The following is a 20388-nucleotide window of genomic DNA, read 5'->3' as shown; positions in this document are numbered from 1 at the left end:
CAGGAACAGCTAAAGGCAGCATGACTATGTTTTCCATAGATTTTGAAAGCAGCACTAAGTCCTCTTCCCTCATAGCATCTCAGAATGGATCCATTTACTTATAATCAGAGACTCCAAACCAAAGGGCACCAGTTGTGCTAGCCTAAGATCTGTTGGTCACAATGGTACTGTCAACCGAGGCTCTTGAGAACATGAGGAGTGAAAATTACCTTAGCAAATGACCCATCCAATGCAAAGAGTTTAATGATTGTATAAACAGTGCACTGCACTGTGTCAGACAGTAACTCCTCTCTACCTCAAAACATCAGCACCTATTCCTTACATGCATCTTCATCTATGCATCTTCAGAAAGCTCCAGGATTCTCAGAATGAAACTAGTGTGTGAAGGCATTTACACTTCTATGAATCAGCATATGACAATACACTTTCTATAAGTACAGATAGATTTTACTGTGCTCAGATATGTTTCTTTTCACACTTCCCACTTACTTTTCAGTAGCTAAACAAACCCAGAGCACTGTACTATATACAACACATTTACCACTAAGTATTTTTTACTGTTTACAGCAATTTGAAAAGAAAAATTTTGCATGACTCATCCCTCTTCCAAGAGATTTATGCTAACTTTCCAGGGTAGAGATTACTCCCTTCTGTATCCCAGTGAAGGTAGGAGAGCTCACCACAGTAATCTGATGCATCTGGTGTGTCCCTGGAAATAGAAAAATTGCATATGCTTTCTTTAAAGTATCTTCTAGTCCAACGGTTTCTTGCCCAACTGCCCAAACATACACTGCACAGAGTTTGTCTCTTCACTGCCCCATCTCAGTGGAGCTTCTGGTCAGAGCCTTTGGAATACAGAAAAAAAAAGGACACGCTGATCCACAGAAGTAGTGGAACTACTGGCCTCTTCTTATGGGGAAGGGAACATAATGCAAGGGAGACTTCCAAGCAAGGATCTGGAATTCTTCCTTTCCCACCCTATTTCTTTATCATCACCCATCCTATTACCTTCTTTAATTCTCTATTACCAGTTTAGTTATATCTTCCTGAGGTGGTGTTTCTTTTTGCTGGGTTTTCTTGATAACTTCCTTAATCACAGAATGGTTGAGAGTCCTTAGTTGGAAGGGACCAATCAGGATCATTGTGACCAACTCCCAAATCAATGTAATGGTGGCCAACAGCTACTGCCCTGCCAGATTTGTTCTGTCATGATATCCCTTGCAAGTTACCACTCCAGTTCTCTTTACCTACAGAGCAGCTACCCCTTGCACCTTCACTTTCTCTACAAACCCCACTTTCTTAATTTCTCTCTCACACAGAGCTTCTCCCTCTTCAAGGAATGAGTCCACCTGCTGTTGGCTCTTTGACCCTTGTTGCATGTCAGCATATCCACTCTCTCCAACAAGAATCCTAAGGCTTGTGTCTCCACCTGTTTCTATACCCTCTTACTTGAATGAGTTCCGTGCACTCTTGAGGGAGATGGCGAAGGGAAAACAAGCCCTAGCTCCTTGCTCTCTTCACTTGATTCTAGTGTTCATCACTACTGGAAGCATTACAGTTTGTTTCCAGTAAAACCCAGCATGTGCTGTATGTACATCCCATACTGTCAATATCTTCAAGCATCTCAGTCCAGAGGTAATGGGGTAGCGTAATTTCCTAGGATCACATTCTAAAGCACTCTGGGGTACTTCAGGATGAAAAGTGCTCTCTTAAAAAATAGGTAACTACATCAGAAGCTGCACCATGAGAAAACAATGCATAGCCATGCCTTAAAATAACTTCTGGTCTACTAGTCCACACATGAATGAAAAGTTAATGCAACCAAGCATGGAGACAGCATCATAATGTAGGACAGAAAAAGACCTAGAATGCTGGGAAATTGTGTCAACATGCAAGGTAAGATGCAGTCAGCAGCCTTGCTTTCTGCAAGGTGGAATTCTGGTGCTTTTGGCTCTACTGGGGCACGACCTTGCTCTGAGAAAGCCACCAGATATTATTCAGAAGTGGAAAGCAGGATGCAACAGTGCTGTGGAATAAATGGGCTGGTGATTGAGAGCACATGCCCCAGAAAGCAGTGCCTGTGCAAGAGTGAAGATTCTCAGCTATCCTGGGCAATTTACTACTAAAGAAGTATCAACATAGAAAACCACAAATCATTTAGCAAAGTGAGAACACATCTGTTTCCTAATAAATTGTGTAGAAATATGTGGTTTTCCAATTCAAAGGCCACTGTTAAAATTTCATTCCAAAGGAGATGCACAACTACTTTCCCACACTCCAAGCCGGAAGCACAGAATTAGGCAAATGCTTTCAGAGAAGCTTCTGTCGGCAGCAATGAATACCTGTTGTAACTACCACTCTAATTATTTGGCAACTAAATTTTGTTTCTAACACTGTCTGGGATACACCACGAGGAAAACCCATGTATACAATGCTACTTTCACAGAAGATAAGAAAGTATAGCAACAATGGCCACCACATACACTCTTTCTGTAGGGAATGGAGTTTGGATGGGAAGAAAAGGTGAAGATCATCTCTCAGAAGGCTATGCAGAAATACTAACTGCTGGGAAGACATCTAATTTTTAGACATACAGCCTCATAAATGAAGCAAAAGGGCTGCTTGTCATTCTATATCCTATACAAATACTGGAAATGCAAACTGTCTGGAAAGAAGAAATAGAATGCCATAACCTGGTATGTGCACTAATTTGCTAACTGCTCTGTGGCTTCAATCCAGCAAAACACTTAAGCACATGAATAGTCCCAACAATAGAGGTCTGAAAGACTGCCCATACATTAAAGTAAATTGCAATGTAGGCACAAGCCTCTCCCTTGCTTTCATTAGAGCCTGCAAAACGCAGAGAAGAAAATCAATGCTGTCTCCCCTGGGTATAGCAAGCAAGGAGTGGGGTCACAGTAGCTGCTTGCAAGGATAGCTTAGGAAAACATATTTACAAAATGCCTGTGTATTTGTATCCACAAATTTTAAATATACGTACATTGGTGGTATACCTTACTGTCTCCTAAGCAAAAAAAAAAAGAAAAAAACCCAAACAACCAAAAACCCCACAAAAAACCCCTATGTTGTTTTCTAGTTGCAATACAAAAGGGTCATTTAGCTATGAAAAAAATTCCAAACTTTTTACTGGCTTTGCTTTTATGGTGAGACATTTTGCCATTCTGTGGAAATGAAATATGTTGCTCTGTTTTCCCTGAGTTTACTTCAGAAGAGGAATCTGAATAAAATGTCAGCCTGAGACATGTAGCAATTGTAGCTTACAGAAATCAAATGTCAGGGTTCAAGCGGGTGTGATGATAACATTTGGTGGGAGCACAAGGGAGAGAGATGAGTGATTCACAGTCTGGAAGGCGACATTGCAGGGTCTAGGTCAGGGGAAAAGTGAGAGATGCTCGGGAATGAGGATGGGTGTAGCACGGAGATGATGAATATATTGCTATTTGATAAAAGTTACCTCCTATCAAGATTTACTCAGACGGCACCATTAAGGCGTTCAAGAACCATTTTCTGGTTACCTCAGGGAACAAAATCCTTTATTATCTGAACAAGAATATTACCAAAAGGACCCTTTTAAAGCACAGTTATAATTTCTGCTTTCACTGTCACTAGTATTTACATTCCTTCTCTTGCTTCTCTGTTCAAATACTAAGACCAGCACCTAACAGACACACAATGGGCATATATAGGCAAATACATCTTCCACAAAGCAGCAAATTTTATTCCATTCCTGTCACAAATGGTTAATGTTTTTCTGGGGCACTCAGCATCAGATTTCATGTGGAGGCACCTGAAATAGCAGTACTATGTTATTAGCCATTTAAAACCAAATGCTATCAAGAACACAATGCGTGGAAGTCTAATCTGCAAGTTGTACTTCAGAGGTGAATGAAATGTTTACAGGGCAATAGTGGTGTGAAAGTGGCAGAACCTGCTTCTCTCAGAAGTCTACATGCTCTGCTGGCACATTCAGAGTGAGAAACATCCACTATGTACACAAACCACACTGCTGCTGTCATATCATTGCTCTTTTTCTGTGCATTGAGGCTTATTTAGCATTGCAGTGTGGGTTCTTCACCCTAGCACTAGCAGGCTCTCTTCTGTGCCAGAGTGAAGAGCATCACCTGTTCATACCTCTGCTCTTATCACCATAACAATCATTAGTAGCATTTGGGAGCAGTAGGCTATGTAACTGCTCTGCCAAGTATGTTCATCAGTACTGAATTGCCTGTCATCTGCTTAGCACCTTTTGGTTTCCTTCTTGCTTTTTACTCTCTTTCTCAGAGCTCTGCATAGGACCGAGAGACACTTCTATAGTTTAGTGAAATGATTTGCTAATTTCTTCTGCAGGAAGTGAGAAGTTTACAAATGTAGTACAGTTAATCATGACTTTTTTTACCTGAGCCATGAAAGAATTATGATTTGCTTCACCTTCTTATTCAATCTCTGGTGTTGGCAGATGATCAGAGTCTCAAGATGCCAGTTCAAATCCTACTGAAACTGCTGGGAGTTTGTGGACTTCAGAACTGGTTTTATCAGGCTTGCATCTCATCTCCACTTCAGAGAGAACACTACAGCAGTGACCAGAGCAGTCCTTGGCCTCTGCAGATTTCATAGGCTAGAAATGCTGTATTATGTCATCCTAGACACCATGTACACACTGAATTGGTATTTCATTTTTTAAAAAGAGCAAGGAGGTGGAAGGATAGGATGAATGAAGGTGGGGATATTGGCAGAGCTGCATATGGCTATAAGCACAAGATCTGCTAGCAGCATATCTGGTTTGTAGCCACCCCTGGCTATAATGATCTAAGAAATTAAAGGTGAAGAAAATCCTTTGGAATCTACAAGCTGTTTACAAGAGGTCAGCAGAAGACTAAACAGAGTGCAGTCAATACTGTTGTACACATGTGAACACAAAGAATTCTTCTTGATAAGCAGCTGAATTTGATTTCTATACTTTGATGAAAAGCATCAGCTAAACACTGAACATGGATTTTAATTTGGGCAGTATTTACTGGTGGACAAGGTAAGCAGAAAAAAATGGCACTGTTTTTCCTGACATCATGCCATATTGGAAAGCAAGGAAATAGTGCTTCTGCCTGTAAATAGGACTTGTGGAAGTCCAAATATGAAAATAAATATGAAATAGGAAAAGTGCGATGTCCTTCAATGCAGTCACACTTCTGATTACAAAGTTGCTTTTGAGACAGCTCTTCATATAGCTCAGCACAGAAGTAGCTCCATGAAATGAGTCATTAAAAACACTAACACAAAATAAGGCCTTTGCAGGTGGTTTTGGAAAAAATGAAGAAACAAAACAACCGCCAAAATATTTAACCAAATGACATATAAATATGTCATGTCAATATAAATAAGCTGGAGGTATATTTATTTACACTTTGGGTTTAAGCACTTGACAGCTAGTAGGAGTTTGAAGGACATTCAGAAGCGCTACTACATATACACTAGAGCTGGGTTAAACAACATATCCCCAGTCTGGACAACAGGAAAATTCCTTTAGTCACCTAATGTCCCTGTTGCATAAAACCAACAAAAACAACATAAAAACCACAAAGGAGCTCTTCTGCTCCTACCAGGGAGGATCCTCTAGATCTTTTTTAAATGATCTGAGTATTACAACTGGTATTCTTTCAATTTTACTGTTTTCCTGGCATTTTACTTTACTGTGAGGCTGTTTTATGGAGAATTTCAGTGAGCTCCTGATAGGCAGTGTTCCAGATTAATTCAGTGTTCATTGGGCCAATAAGTGGTCAGCTTCTCTGAGAGACAGCACAGCAATGACAGCTCACTATCTCCTGTGAATTCTCAGAAGACTGAATAGCACAAGGTATTTTGAACTAATGACAAATGCTCAAAAGTCACGTTTAGATCTACACAGAAAGCCTTTTCAAAATAAATCTCCAGGTAAACGTCCTAGTCAGGATTCAAGTGTAAGACACAGACTAGCCTAGGAAACTACAAACCCTGCTTTGATACAGCTCATTACCAGCTTTTTTTTTTTTAACGATATGTTTTTCAGACCCAAATTCGAGCAGAATAATTGAATATCCATTTAGCAAGCACTTAGGCCAAATGGGAAGCTTAGAGGGAGCTCTGAAAGCATTTTGTCTGGAAAGGTGAGGAGCAGAATCCCAGTCCTGGAGAAGAGCAGGCAGAAAAGTAGCTGCTGCCCAGGCAGGTCTGTCTCACCTCCAGCACTGCTTGGATGTGCCCTTTGGGTTTATTTTGCTTGGCTTTTCCCTGCAAAACTCCCCCAACACTGCAAGATTTTACCAGGGAAAGGAAATGGGTGATTCAGAGACACTACCAGGAACACACTCCACCCAGCACATCAGGCTTCATGTTTGAGCAGCTCATTGTCCCAGCCTCTCTTCCCGATGAGAGGCTTCATGGCTACTCAGTGCCGTACAACAGCAACCCATGCAGGCAGACAAGGCTGCCTAACCACCACCTCCACTCAGTGCCAAGAACAACACTGCCAGGTCCAGATGTTTCAGAGTTTTGAAGTTCAGAGTTTTAATTTTTTTTAATATATAATTATTATTATTAGTCCAGAAAAATCAGCTACTTCAGGGAACAAAATACGGCCTAGTGGGAGAATACACTTCTTTCAAAAATAATGCTGACAATGTTTTGTTGACTTGTTCAGGTGGATGTATTCCTCCTCACTCCTCAGACCTATCCATTTCCAATGTCAACTTTGTTGCCTTCCCAGTACAAAGACACAGTACAGAGAGTCAGCAGGCCTCCTGAATTTCAGTGAGCAGTCAAGCTGCCTGGCACCATCAGAAATCGTTCAATTTACAACACTGAGCCAATAGAGAACAAAGAGAACAAAAATGTGGGAAGGAAAGGCGGGAGAGAACGGGATTTGCAAAATGCACTGTTATCCACTGGGCTCCCTGCGCTACACTTTGACCTCTAAACATGTACATGTAATTCATCAATCATTGATGTTAAAGTGCACCAGGGATGAAAGAAGGGCATTAAATAACAGACCAAAAGAATGGGGCTCAGTATATCTGCATTCTGTTCATAGTAGGAGCATACATAAAAACAGATACTCAGTTTAACAAAACAGATTTGGTGAAATCAACACAGTATCAATTAAACTGCATGCACTGACAAATGATCCCTTCACAGGTTTTCTGGAAAGTTGTTGCAATTTCTACAGCCTTCCTGTGTAACTGCAGGCAAATTATTTAACTTTTCTGTCTCCCATATCTATAAGTTACAGCAGATGGAATAATAGCTCCCCATTCAGAGAGGGTTTAGAGTTCTGAGGTAGTTTTTGTAAGCTCCTGAGACATCCTCTAGTGAATTAATGATCAGAAAAGCAAGTAACTAGGAGTTCACTTCTGAAGCAGGCAGGAGAACACACAGCATAAGAACATTCACATCCCTGCTTCCCCATCTTGGCATTTGTAGCCTCACAAAGAAATGTCAGTTTAAATAACCAATTCTCATTACACTAAATACTGAAATGCCAACACTGATCATGTGGATTTCTGTTAAAAATTAATGTTTTAGCAAGGAGGCTCTTAGTTTTGGCCTTCCTAGTACTTTGCAGTTTGATATGGATTGAAGATAGCAGCTATTTTACCATCCTGTGCCCATGTAAAGTGTAGGCAGAAAATCTGCCAGCTCTGGTAAATCATCAGTGTAACGAAATGCTTGCAGCACCAAAGTGGATAATATGGGCTTACATCACATGTGCAGTGATTTAGCAAGCTATAAACACAGAGAACATTTAAAGAAGGTACTCCATATCAAAGGGGGACAAAAGTACTGTTGCTTTTACTCCAAGATGAATGCCTTATGATGGAACAAGAGATGAAAGATTCTGCAGCTTCTCAGCACCAATAAATCAGGCACAGCCTTTGGAAGATGATTTGTCATTCATCACGCACAAACCCCAGGTTAATTGATTTGTTGCATGAGCTCAATGCTCTTATGAATAGCGAACACAGTTCAGAGACTAATTCCAACATGATCCTCTCCTCCCTGTTACACTTAACAGATCTGTTTCTGCATTTTTGGAATCCTGGGAGCAACAAAGGAGTTGAACCCTTGCAGGGGAATCATCCTGATGACATGATTGTAGGTTGGCTTTGCAACCTCAGCACACAATCCATTCCACTGAGAAAAAAATAAGATTTCAAAGACACTGCTACCGTGACTGTCCTATGACTATACTGTGGCTTGTACAAGAGAGGTTACCTAAATGAAAACTCTAAGGGAGTGGATATGGAAAAGAAATGTTACTGGTGAGCCAGGGAATTAGGGAGAGAGAAGTATGCATTTTTGTCTTATGTCTTCTCACCCTTCTTTTAATTTTCTATCTATTCTCGTCCACTTCACCTCATTCCCACCTGGCTGGCTGTTTCTCTTCCTCCTTCTCTTATTTTCTGTTTGCCTGACATACCTTTGTCTCACTCCCCTCTTCCTTTGTGTCCCCTCTTAAAAATAGCCTCTGATGCTATTACAAAGTTCATGCTATAAGAGAATTCACAGTGACTTCTAAGATATGAAATTTAACAAAACATGCAAGTATTCAAGTATGACTATTAAATACAAGCATCTTCCTTCTTATTTCCATTAACTCCTAAATTAATTCAGAATAGCTCTGAGCAACCTTGAACATAATTAGATGGAACTGAATAATTAATAGAACTCATGAAATGCATACCCCATACAGGAGGCTAAAAGTTTATATGAGAAGGTATTTGGTATTCATATCTTGAATTTCTGCTGGTTTATAACCAGAAACACATTGCAGTATTAGTCCTTAGAGCTCCTGCTGGATCACATCTCTGACATTTGTCATCAAGAGCAGAAAAGAGGAACAACATGGTCTGTGACTAATTTCTCTGCACACTGAAACACACAAGACACACATGGAGAGACCCATAGTGACTATAATAGGTATGAAAGATGCTGAGCATCTTTACACAGAATTCAGAGAGGGTCACATGATAAATACAACATATGGTATACTTAAAACAGAGTCCATTTGTTGTGTTCATGTGTCAATGCAAGCTTTTTTCCAGTATTCTCTGGCTTAATATTCTTCCCAGATCTTTCTCACCTGATGTTTCAGTCAACTGGATGCCAGAGGCTTTTAAAAAACATGTCAGTGCTTTTATTTAGTATAATCTTGCTATATCCAAAGTAGAAAGTATGGACAGAACATTGGTTCACTTCCAATGCTATTGAATGATTGAGTGTGAAAGCCCCTTTTGCCTATTTTCTCTTTTAAATTTTTTTAAGGTCCTACTTTCCAGTGTGTTTTCCCATTAGTGCGTATAGTTTTCCCATCCTGTCAGCACTGCCAGTCACTCAGCTGCTGAGCTATGGCCTGTTTGCTGCACTTTCTGTCACACAGGTGTGGAGAGATTTCTGATCTGACTTATGAATTCCGTGCTGCCCCTGGCAAGCTGGCTGGCTGTCATGCTGCTGCAGGGCGTTTCAAACAGCTGCTCTGTCCAAGACATACTTCTTTGCACTGTCAGCTTAATTTGCCCCCTTTAGTTTTCATCCTTTCCATACCAAAAGGCATTGGCTATGAAGCCATGAAGAAACAACTACAGTACCTTTAAACTATTTCAGATTCTTGCTCATTGAGAAATTATCTGCATGTCCTAGTTTATCACTTAGTCATGTTCAACTGTGCATTTACTGTTCAAGCACTACATCCATAGGACTTCTGGATTACCTACCAGCTGATGTTTCCTAGTACATCTAGGCTTTAATTTTTAAGCATTATTTTATTTTCTATTATATTTTAAAAATATTTATGCCTTTTCTGATCAGTATGCTTAAATCTGGTACCTGTTGAAGGACAGCTTCTGCACAACAGTCTCGGAATTCAATCCCAGATTTTGGCAAAATCTGGCCATCTGCTGTTGTTCCTGAGTGTTGGGAAACTTTCCCTTTGAGTTGCAATTAACTCACCACTATTGTATCCTCCTAAGTGTTGGTTTTCTAATGCATTCAATCTCAGCTGAAGCGAAGCAACACTGGGTATGGACAACTCCACAAAATTTGGTTTTCTTTCTGAATTAAAACTAATTCAAATTCCCAGAAAACTTTGAAACACTAGATTTTTTCTTTCCAAAGGCAAGCAAGTTATAAAACCAAGGTAGAGAATGTGCAGAGTGTGATACAGGTCTGACTTGGTCCCTAGGAACTCAACAGAAGACTGCAATCAACTTTACTTGGCTGTTTTTAACTCTGCAACTTGGGATATTCTGAAGCTCTACCTTGATTTCATGTCACATAACATTTTCGCACATTCTGGTTCCTGTCTGGACTTCTCTGAGCAACAGGACTGCAGCTGCTCTGATGGATGGGATCTGCCCTGCAGTTCAGACACAGTCTTAGTCTTAGAAAATACTATAATACTTACACCTCAGTTTTCTTACATATAAAAGGAAGATTGCAGCTTCAGGTTTCAGATGCAATTAAAATTTTTGTAAGCCAAAATGCCTTTGTCTCCAATTCTATGACATTCTAAGCATTAAATCTGACATTTATTGAAGGTCTTAAAGTGAAAAGCTAAAGGGAAAAAATCAACAAAATACTACTGAGAATTTTGACACTCAAAACTCTGCTTTTGCAGTTTTATTTGGATAGCTTTAGTTTTATTTGAATAGTGCTTAGTGCTTAGAGGGCAGCTACAAAGAGGACGGGGGTTTGCTTTTTGCAAGGAGCCACAGGGAGAAAAGATAAAGAGTAATGGTTAAAAGTTGCAATGATTGAGGTTCTATCAGTTCTGTGACCTAAGAAAGACAATTTTTACAATGAGAACAACCATTCAGTGAAACAACCTCCCCAGGCACAGAGTGCAGTCACCGCTGATGGTGGTTTTCAAGATGTGACCAGACAGGGCACTTGATATTTTCATCCAAGCCCCCTTTCTCAGAGAAACTTGGAGGTCCTTTCCAGCCTGGGCTGTTCTATGATTCTATAAGACTACTTACTCTCACATCGAGCCCTAAACTTTCACCTAATATTGTTTTTGTATTGTATTTTGTATTTGTGATGATATTGTATTTTGTATTTGTGATGATATTGTATTTTGTATTTTGATACTGTGTTTTGTATTTGTGATGATTACTGCTTCCCCTCACAGCTGAACCTAAGTCACATTACATTTAAACTAGTCATGAAACTAGTCCTTTCATATACGAAAGGAGAAAAATCAGGTCTAACAGAAATGACTCATACCAGGTATTTTCACCTGTTGCATCTTTCCTCCAAAGAAAGAAAAAAACTCCTTCCATTCTAGAGGAATGGAGAGAGAAAATGCTAGGTGCCCTTCATAAGGGCTGCTGGAGCAAATAAGAATCCTGGAAATGAAAGTACAGCCATTTTCAGGCATCATACACAGTTTTAAAAAGTAATACACTTCTAACAGGGTACAGTAAAATTTTAAAAAGCTTTTATATATCTATATCTCCTATATTCTGCAAAAGATAATAAATTGAATGTTTTATTCTAAATGTATCATGGGAATACATAAGGAGACAAGTATCTATCACACTTAGGTCATAATGTGTGCAGTTTTAGGAAAAAGCTTCCAAGACAGCAGTATGTTTGCCCAAATAGAACTGCTGCTGCCTGAAATGTTTTCTTACTATTTTATCTATGAACTGACTGCCTTAAAATTTGATTTACATATATTCCTTTACAATCATATTAGGATTCCAATTTAAAGAGACAAATAGGATTGTTCTGTGAATGGAATGCCCGTACTCAGGGTAGCCATGGTGAAGCACGTTCAGGTAATGGAGTAATTTAACTGGTTACAGCATCATGGAAGGGCTTTCATAGCTGAGATGAGAAACTTGTACTTCATAAAGTCTGGAAAACTGCTGGCAACACTTAATTATTTAAAGTCACCCTTCTACACAAATTTAAATATGAACAGATTATTGTGCTTTCTGTAGAAAAAACCTCTGCCCTCTAAAGTGCTTTGCAGAAATTCTGAGTCACAACAACCTCCTTGCCCAGAGTCCCACAAGGGATCAGCACCAGAGCTGGGAATAAAGAATCCCAGAATCCCAACTGTAACGCTTCCTGCAGTGACGGAACAGAGCTTCCTCACAGGGAGTCCTAACACATTATTCTGCCACTACAAAATTGCACTGAACTAAGAAAACACATGAAGAATAAAAATAAATCATGGAAAAAATTGAACAAAGGTGGCTTTATAATCCAAAGAAGAAACTCAGTAGTTTGATTTCAGCTGACCAAAGGACTCCTATGCTACTAGTGGAAAATTAACAAGGGTTTAACACATAATCAAGTTTAACAAGTTGCTGTGTATCAGTACAAGCATGGTAAGCCATTCCATAGGCCTGCATAGCAAGTGCAAGACAATGTGGCTTAGCACATTTCCTTGTCCTCTGGGACTACACACACACACACTTTTAGTACAGAAAGAGACAAGCTGGTTTTGAGAATCTTGCTAAGTTGTGGTAGCTTGACTTTATGTCAAATTCCCTAATTCTGCTAAGAACATAAGGCTAAGGGGAGGTGAAAAAGCATTTCCTTGCCAAGTGGTTTTTTAACAGGCTTGAAGATGACAGTGACAACTGTGTAAAAAGCTTTTTTACCATTTGATGAGACCACCATGATTTCAGCTTTCTATAGCCTGGTACTTATCTACCTCTTCTCCTCTCCACATGTAATACCACTCATAATTCACCTGCCTTTGCACTTTACTGGTACTTGCTGTATAAAAACATTGGCAGTGAATGATGAGTACAAGTAAGACCATTAATACAACTGTGCTAGAGGTAGCTATCCAGGGAATGGAATCTGAAGTGGCAGAAGTCTTCCTAGCCACACAGCTCCTGAATTATGTTGCTTGTAGGCAAACAATCTTTGTGCTTTAGGAGATTTTCCCCTGGAGGTGGGATCAGCTGGGAATTTGGGTGAGTGAGGCAGTTTGTAGCCAGGGCTCCTGCCCACAGCACCTTTTGTACATTGTAATGAAATAGGATGTACCCTACTCTTTACTGCGCTCACTCTGAACTTCAGTGGAGATATAAGCATTCTGTCTCTCTGTTTTGTCTATCTAAAGGCACTCTATTTTGATACTTTTTAAGCCCAATTCAGATTTTTAACTAACTTTGCTAAATTAGGACTTTAGGGATGTGCCCCAAGGTTTTGTTGAATTAGGGCTTTTGGCTTATCATCAAATTCAGTGAAAACGTGCTGTAACCCACTAACCTGACTCAGTCACAGCTGTAGTGTAGGATACTAATCTCCACATTTATTAAACACATGCTCCCTCTGGAGCTGGAGATGATACAGTAACAGCTGTTTTATTCAGGTTTCCTTTTAAGTCATGAGGAAACAAACACAACCCTGTCTCTGGTATAATTCCCAGTTTTCATACCTACTAATGCAATTAAGATGTACAAAGATAAACAGCAGTTAAGTTCTCCATAACTTTTACAATCTATTCTCCCTCCCATTCTTGCTCCCTGTTGTTGCCAATATTATTGTGAGTAAACTAGTCCTGAAATCTGACTCAGCAAAGCGCAATTAAGTTTTATGCAAAAATAAATGAGGCAAATTGTACTGGGCATAGCATCCTCCCAAAAGATACTGACACTAAACATAAGAAATCAGTAGGCCTGTAACAAAGACAGTGAAACAAAGTAAATGCTGGGACACCAGGGTTTGCTCTGACTTTAATCTCAGCCTGGACTCCCACTATATAAAATTATTATTTCTCTGTGGATCATTAATCCTTTCTGTCTACAAGAAATAACAACACTTCTGGCTGGCAAGAAAACATGTCATTTGGGAAACAAGAACATAAGCCCCTATCATGAAACTCCAATATGGCTTTTAACCATAACTTGTGGGTAGGAGCATGGTGACACAAAACACCCCAAAAACATTGGAACAAGCACAGTGCACCTCTGGAAGCTGAGAAAATTCACACAGCAGCCAACAATTTTAAGGAGGATACCTCTTATAAGAAGACACCAGTCCTTTGCCTGGTCAGTGCAAAAAGGGATGTATCCCTTCCTCTCAACTCCCAATATCCACTGCCCTTTTTTAACTCTGAACCCACCCCATTACTTAAATGTGCTGGTGAGCTCCAAGCGTGTGATCAGCACCAGCCTTGCTGGTGGCTGAGGCAGGTGGGCTGGGCTGACACACAGGGCATCCTCAGGCTGCTCCCTCCCTTCTGAAACTCATCCCAACTCCAGTCATGTCCAAAGCACCTTGCAATGCTTCTCCCTTTCACCCAAGGCATTTGAAAACAGGAGGGAAAAGCTGGCAGCAAACTGCACAAAGAACCTTGTGGTTGATGGTCTTAGACTAGCTGAGTCCTTGGAGAGACTTTAGGTAATGTCAAGGACACCAACATTCTGTGACTGCACATGCATTTCACAGAGATGGAAACGTAGCCACACTGCAATGAATGGATCTTATTATGCACAAAGTCAACAAACTTGCTAAAGGGCTTTGGCAAGTCAGTGCCTTTGTGTTTGGATTGCAGTGCTGGCTGCGTGGTGTGCCTTTGTCCACTCTGGCCTTGTTTATCAACAGAGGTACAGTCACAATATAGCGCTAGGCACCATTCTGGCTAAATATGTTGGTGTGTATTTTTGTGTTCCAACAGTTTCTGTTACAGCATTTACAAGTGAGACCTACAAAAGCGAGTAAACACAGATATTAAAAAAGCCATTTGCTTTCTCACCATGCATGTTTACTGTTTGCAGTTCAGTCACCCCTGACAAGTGAAAGAGATCATTTCATCTCAGTTCCTTCCTCCAGCATACCCACCTGATGTATTTCTGGGGGGGACCATGACACTACAGTGTAATGTTTGCTGTTTTTGTAAACTGACACTTTACTTTTGAAAAGCTGCAACCCATTTGTTCATAAAACACTCTTGCAATCCCCACTGGTCTATTTCATAGTGTGCTTGTTTTTTTTCAGATCTTAAATAATTTTAAGATACTGCTTCAAAATAAATGTCTTAAATGTCTTATATGACATTTTCTTTGTAAACAAGTTAACCCAAATATATTTTCCCATGCATATGTATTATATACATACAGCAGTCAGTGTGCAAATCCAGTCCCCCAGTCCTTCCAACAAACTAGGAATCCTCTTTGCCATAAAAACATACCCTTTCCCGCCTGTAAAACTATTCCTTCGAATAAAATTTTGCCTTTAGAGTCTCATTTTTCATTTATTTCATTAGTTTCCATCTCAGATAACTACATTCTCTTTTTATTACAGCTGGGATTTTTTATAATGTGCAAATTGAAATAATGATTGTAGTGCAGTATGCTGCAAGTGCTTTTCATTAAGACTCCAGCTACTATTCCTTGCTCTGTTGGCTATCTTTATGTCAGGGCTACTCTACACTGGACAGAAATTTGGACTATTTAAGTGGAAAAGAATGACTAAAACCTATTAGATAACAACCTCAAAACTGCACTGATTCATGTCCCTTAACTGCATAACCAGAATACTTAAAACTTAATAATCATGCTAAAAAGTAGATGTGTCCATATATCCCAGGGTTTCACGATTCTGGAAATCAAAATTACTACTTGTCTTTACAATTCTGTTTAAGCAAACACACAGTGCCAGAAATACATTTACATTTCTGAGATGCTACATTACGATGTTTTGCTTTCTTGTCAACAGAGTGACTAAATTTGTCCTTTGTATTCAAGTATGATTTACTGGTTAATATTAGTCACTTAAAATAGTTCAGAAGCATTTGTGTGGCTTGTTAAAATTTACAGCATGCTTACATTGTTGATCACCAGTCTCATCTTGCTACTTTGTCATTCTGTATTGCTTATTGGTAAATGAGTTTGCTAGCATGTATTCCCACTGCTGTCAGGGTCACAGAAGTCTGAATGAACACTGAAAAGAGTCCACTTAATTGCTAAGATTTATAGCTATGTTGTTTTCTTTTCTCCCCTTCCACTCAAACTTGTCTTCCATGTCTGACATCTATAGAAAAGGGAGAGCTGCTTATTCTAGTCCAAAATAGCAGCAGACAAGGATCACAGTTTTGCAGGGATTCCTTATTTCTATTGCTAGTGCACAGGCAACAGAGAAAGGGTGTTTTAATCCACCCTGGGACAGGATACTGAACCAAAGAAAAGTGCTGTGTCAATATAATATCAGCCACGATCAGTCTGCAATGAAGTAATGAATTACATGACTGGCAAAAAAGCCATAACCTGTATAATTTATAGAAGTAACGAGCTGTTCATTTGGATTTAAGATACCACGCTTTCTAAGGTGAAACACAGGTGAACTATTATCCAACAAACAGATGAGAAATTTTTAAGTCCTGAAAACTCAGAAGAAGAAAGTTACCATCTGAAAACTGTCTGTACTTGCCCAAAGTCTGCTGTGTGAACCAAGTGTAATTTCTGTGTCAAACTAAAGCCTGTTTCTTTGTCTTATTTATGACTCTGCTACAAGTTTGGGTAGCAGAGGAACCAATCCATTCCAACCAACCAGTAAAATGATTTTGGGAACTGTGGAGATTGAAAAAACCAAAACCAACAAACCCGAAACTGTTTCAGCTTGACTGAACACAGTTATTCTTGAGAGTACATTTTACACACTGAAAACTTACCAATGGAGCGATGAATGCAGGTGTGCTGGTTATCACTCAGAAAAAAGCCCTCTTTGCATTGACATTCGTAGCTGCCCATAGTATTTACACAAATCTGCTGGCAACCTCCATTGTTATCCAGACACTCATCAACATCTAGAAGACAGAAGCAAAAATAAATGCAAGATAATGTATAGATTCAGAATACACATCTAGAGGAGCAAGGAATCAACAAAAAGGCACACTGCAAATTAAACTAATGAACACTACCTGAATCAGTTAATCCAAATTAATCCCTCTAAGTATTTTTTCTGCATACTAGGTTTAAAGTTAACATGAAAAAAAACCAAAACAAAACCCCAAACAGTGGGGAGGGGAGTCCAGCTATGTCTCCACATATTCTGAGCTGCAAATTGATTTCCAATGCACAGTGAACAAGAACATCCTAAAAAGGCTGTGACCCCATCTGCCAAGTGTGATGTTGCACTCTGTCATTCCCACTCCACTTGGAAAGACATACCTCAGGTCTACAGTAATTTCTAGCAGGGGTAGCAGGCAAACACAAAGGGCATTACTGGGTGAAAAGAGTCTTTATAGAGTTCTGGTCTTGAACAGAGCAGCATGTTTCAATTACTGGAGTCATAACCCCCTACTTTGTCAGTTTGTTTAATGTTGTTTAGTGAAAAGAAGGCTGCTTAAGTCTAAATGTTCCATGTCTGTATTGTCATTTTAATAGGCAAATATATAAAACCACAAAGGCAGCATTAGCTACTGGCTGTTTTGAGGGCCTAGCCCCCATCACTTCTCTTCAGCATAACTGTTCTTACGCTGGGCTGTTTAACAGAGACCTATGTTTCAGCATTGAGAAACCACTGCCACTAATAGGTATCTTACCCACATTCAACTTTGCAACTCTCCTGTTTTGCTCCTGAAAGTGAATCATACCTATTTTTTGCCTTCTTTTCCTTTGGATAAAAGGAACTTGCCACCTGAAAATTCCACGTTTTCCTTTTTTATGAAGACTCTTCAGCCAGTTAAGCTATTTCACAGTATGTGCCAACATGTCAGCAAGGGAGTTGGTGTCTTTTTTGCTTTCATTTTATTTTTGGAAGGGTTAAAAAAACCACAACAAAGCTAAATGATCCACAACGCTCCAAACCTCAGAAGAGCTGAGGTTTTTAATGCAGAAATTAATTCCTCCAGGACTGGCCACAATACACTAAGGTAAACCCATGCTGCTTTTGCTGGTGCTCTTGCAAGCAAGGCCAGGAAGCTGTGAAATGCTGCAGAAACTCAGCCAGTCACTAATGCAGGATGCTGGGAGCTTGCTCGGCTGTTTGGGCTGCCTGCACTTCATGTGACAGCAGTCATAGCTCTTTCTCACAGAGAAAAAAGCTCTGGGGTAATTAGAGCAGCACCCAGGGAAACCAGGCAGTCTCATTCTGTCTTGAACTACAATGCAAGTGTACAGACAGTCCTCCTTTTTTTTATTTATCAGGAAATGTTAAGCACTATTGACTCAAATTTTCTGTATCAAAATCCTCCCTGCCCTCAGTGCTTGCTCTTTTCCAGATCTGAACATTTTCATAACCTCATCAAAGATTTTGGGGGTGTGTAGGAAAAGGGGAAGTGAAGACTTTCCTTGCCTCCTGCTGCACAAGAGGGAAAGATAAATAAGACATCTTGGTTAGATCCTTCCTCTGTTAGTCAGCAGGCCTTGCTGAACACTTACTGGAGGAAAGTCTCAGTTGGCACCTGCAGAAACCCCCAAATTATGCTGCAAAGTGTGCAGCCTTCCCAGAGCTATGTTTACAGTACCACAAAGTAACTCGAACAGTTGCCTTTCAACTCTTATGAATATTCTGAAACAAATGCAATGATTTATAAACATTTTTTCTGCTCTTGATAGCAAATATTAATGCTTTACCACATTCATAAAGAGACAGCTCAGTTTACCACCAAGCCCCAAATCCATATGCTAGAATAAGATTATTACAATTGAAACTCTTTAAAAAGCTTTCTATGAGGAATGTCTTCCAATTCTGCTCAATTACTTGCCTCAAACTTATTTTAAGATGCATTTGTGAAGTGAAGGACTTGAAAAAAGGAAACAGTTGGGATCTAGGACTACTCTGTCTCTGTATTACAACATGTCTTGCAATGATCTTGGCCTGATGGTTCAGGATTTACATTTTCTCTTCTCAGGACTCAGTCTTATCAGGGTCAGGCTATTTGGAGCACTTTGTATTACTGCAGTCTTAAAAGGCAGTATTGCTTACTATCCACCCTACCAAGCAATCTATCGGACAAGGATGCCTGGAAAATATTTACTGAATTATTTACCTGGTAATCTTTCTTTCCAATAAAGTCACTTTATGATCAGCGTATCAGTTTAATTGTAACCCAGTTTAGAGAATAGGATAAAATAGTCTTCTGAAGTTATGCAAGAGAACTCCATCAACTCCAAGAAGCTCAAGTTTTGGTAGATCTGGCAGAGTCATTCCTTACTGTTTCTGAATTTTTTTCAAAGTTCACAAATGAAATACCTGCCCAAGGGGCTTTTTTGTTCTTTCATGGTACAATTCTCATTCAATGCAGCTCAAGTTATGCACCTGAACACAAAAACATCGGTAGTGCAGCATGGATGAGACTGAATTTTGGACCAGATTTTCTAGAGATTAAGTTCCACATAAACACCAACATAAACAGTCGGGCTTTTGATAAAGCTTTTCTATCTCCAGTTTTGGTGGCTCTGTACATGTCAAACATAGCTGTTGACTCTTTTGGAAAAACTGAGGGTAGATTCTCAGAAGCTTTAATTGTTGCCAATGCTGTGCAACAGTTTACAACTTCTGGAGACCTGTACCTACCTCCAGAGATTTGAAAAAAGTCACTCATGGCATAAAATCCCTTCACTCAAACATCTACTCTAACCCCCAACTAAATCCATTGTAAAAACTTTGAAACTGATTGAGCACAAATACAAAACATACTTGGTTTATTACTCTGTTCTTAATAAAATAGATTTTTTTTTTTAAGTACTAATAGACAGGTCTTCTTTTGTAAACTTTTACACAAAATCAGGTACCACTGATCATTCAGGACCAGACTGTCTCTGAGGATGGCAGCCTCAAGGCAGCAGGGGCAAGATTCCATTCCTTTAAACTGGTATATGGAAAGTCAAATCCATTTCCCAGCCTCCTTATCTGACAAAAGTTTCAGCATGGCCTCCCCACCTGACAGTGTGCTGATTCCTAAAGTACATTATCTAGAGCTTACAGCAGAGTTGGGCCTCAAAATCCCACTGATGATCCCACAGTGGAAGCTGCAGGAAGATTTCAGCAAGTCTTTACAATCCAAACCTACAAAAGAATGGAAAAAGATCCTCACCTGAGCTGAGCTCAGATGGTTATTCCACATGGCTGCTCCAACCCTCATCCACAAAAAGAGGATGAAAAACTAGTAGAGAGTGAATATATATACTTAAGCCATTCTCTGTAATGCTCACCACACAGAACTGCCCTGTGATTATGTTGGCCAAAGACAACGCCTACTGGAAGCACCTACAAATAGCTCAGTTTCCACAGCTTTCAGCTGCTCCTCACCAGCACAAATAAACCGCAGACATGACAACCAGCAGAAAAGCAAGAATTGCTTCTACAGAATTGAAACCAGGGACCAACCTATGTTTGCAGGGAAAGGAGTGCCTGGACTTCAGAGTGGCC

At 39.8% G+C, this 20388-nt stretch overlaps 1 protein-coding gene across 5 annotated transcripts in view; it reads right to left on the bottom strand.

The window, feature by feature from the left end:
- SCUBE1 (signal peptide, CUB domain and EGF like domain containing 1) overlaps positions 1-20388 on the bottom strand; it is a 181067-nt gene that overhangs the window by 117433 nt on the left and 43246 nt on the right. For all 5 annotated transcript variants that reach the window (XM_085048991.1, XM_085048990.1, XM_085048992.1 and 2 more), the window contains exon 4: positions 16685-16819. In XM_085048991.1, the coding sequence (XP_084905117.1) occupies positions 16685-16819 (135 nt within the window). The remainder of the gene's footprint in view (positions 1-16684; positions 16820-20388) is intronic.

Source organism: Lichenostomus cassidix, chromosome 1Aa, assembly GCF_008360975.1.
Source record: "Lichenostomus cassidix isolate B80296 chromosome 1Aa, HeHo_3.0, whole genome shotgun sequence".
Classification (NCBI taxonomy): Eukaryota; Metazoa; Chordata; class Aves; order Passeriformes; family Meliphagidae; genus Lichenostomus; species Lichenostomus cassidix.
Note: the sequence above shows the minus strand (reverse complement) of the source record. Positions and strands in the feature narration are given on the sequence as shown.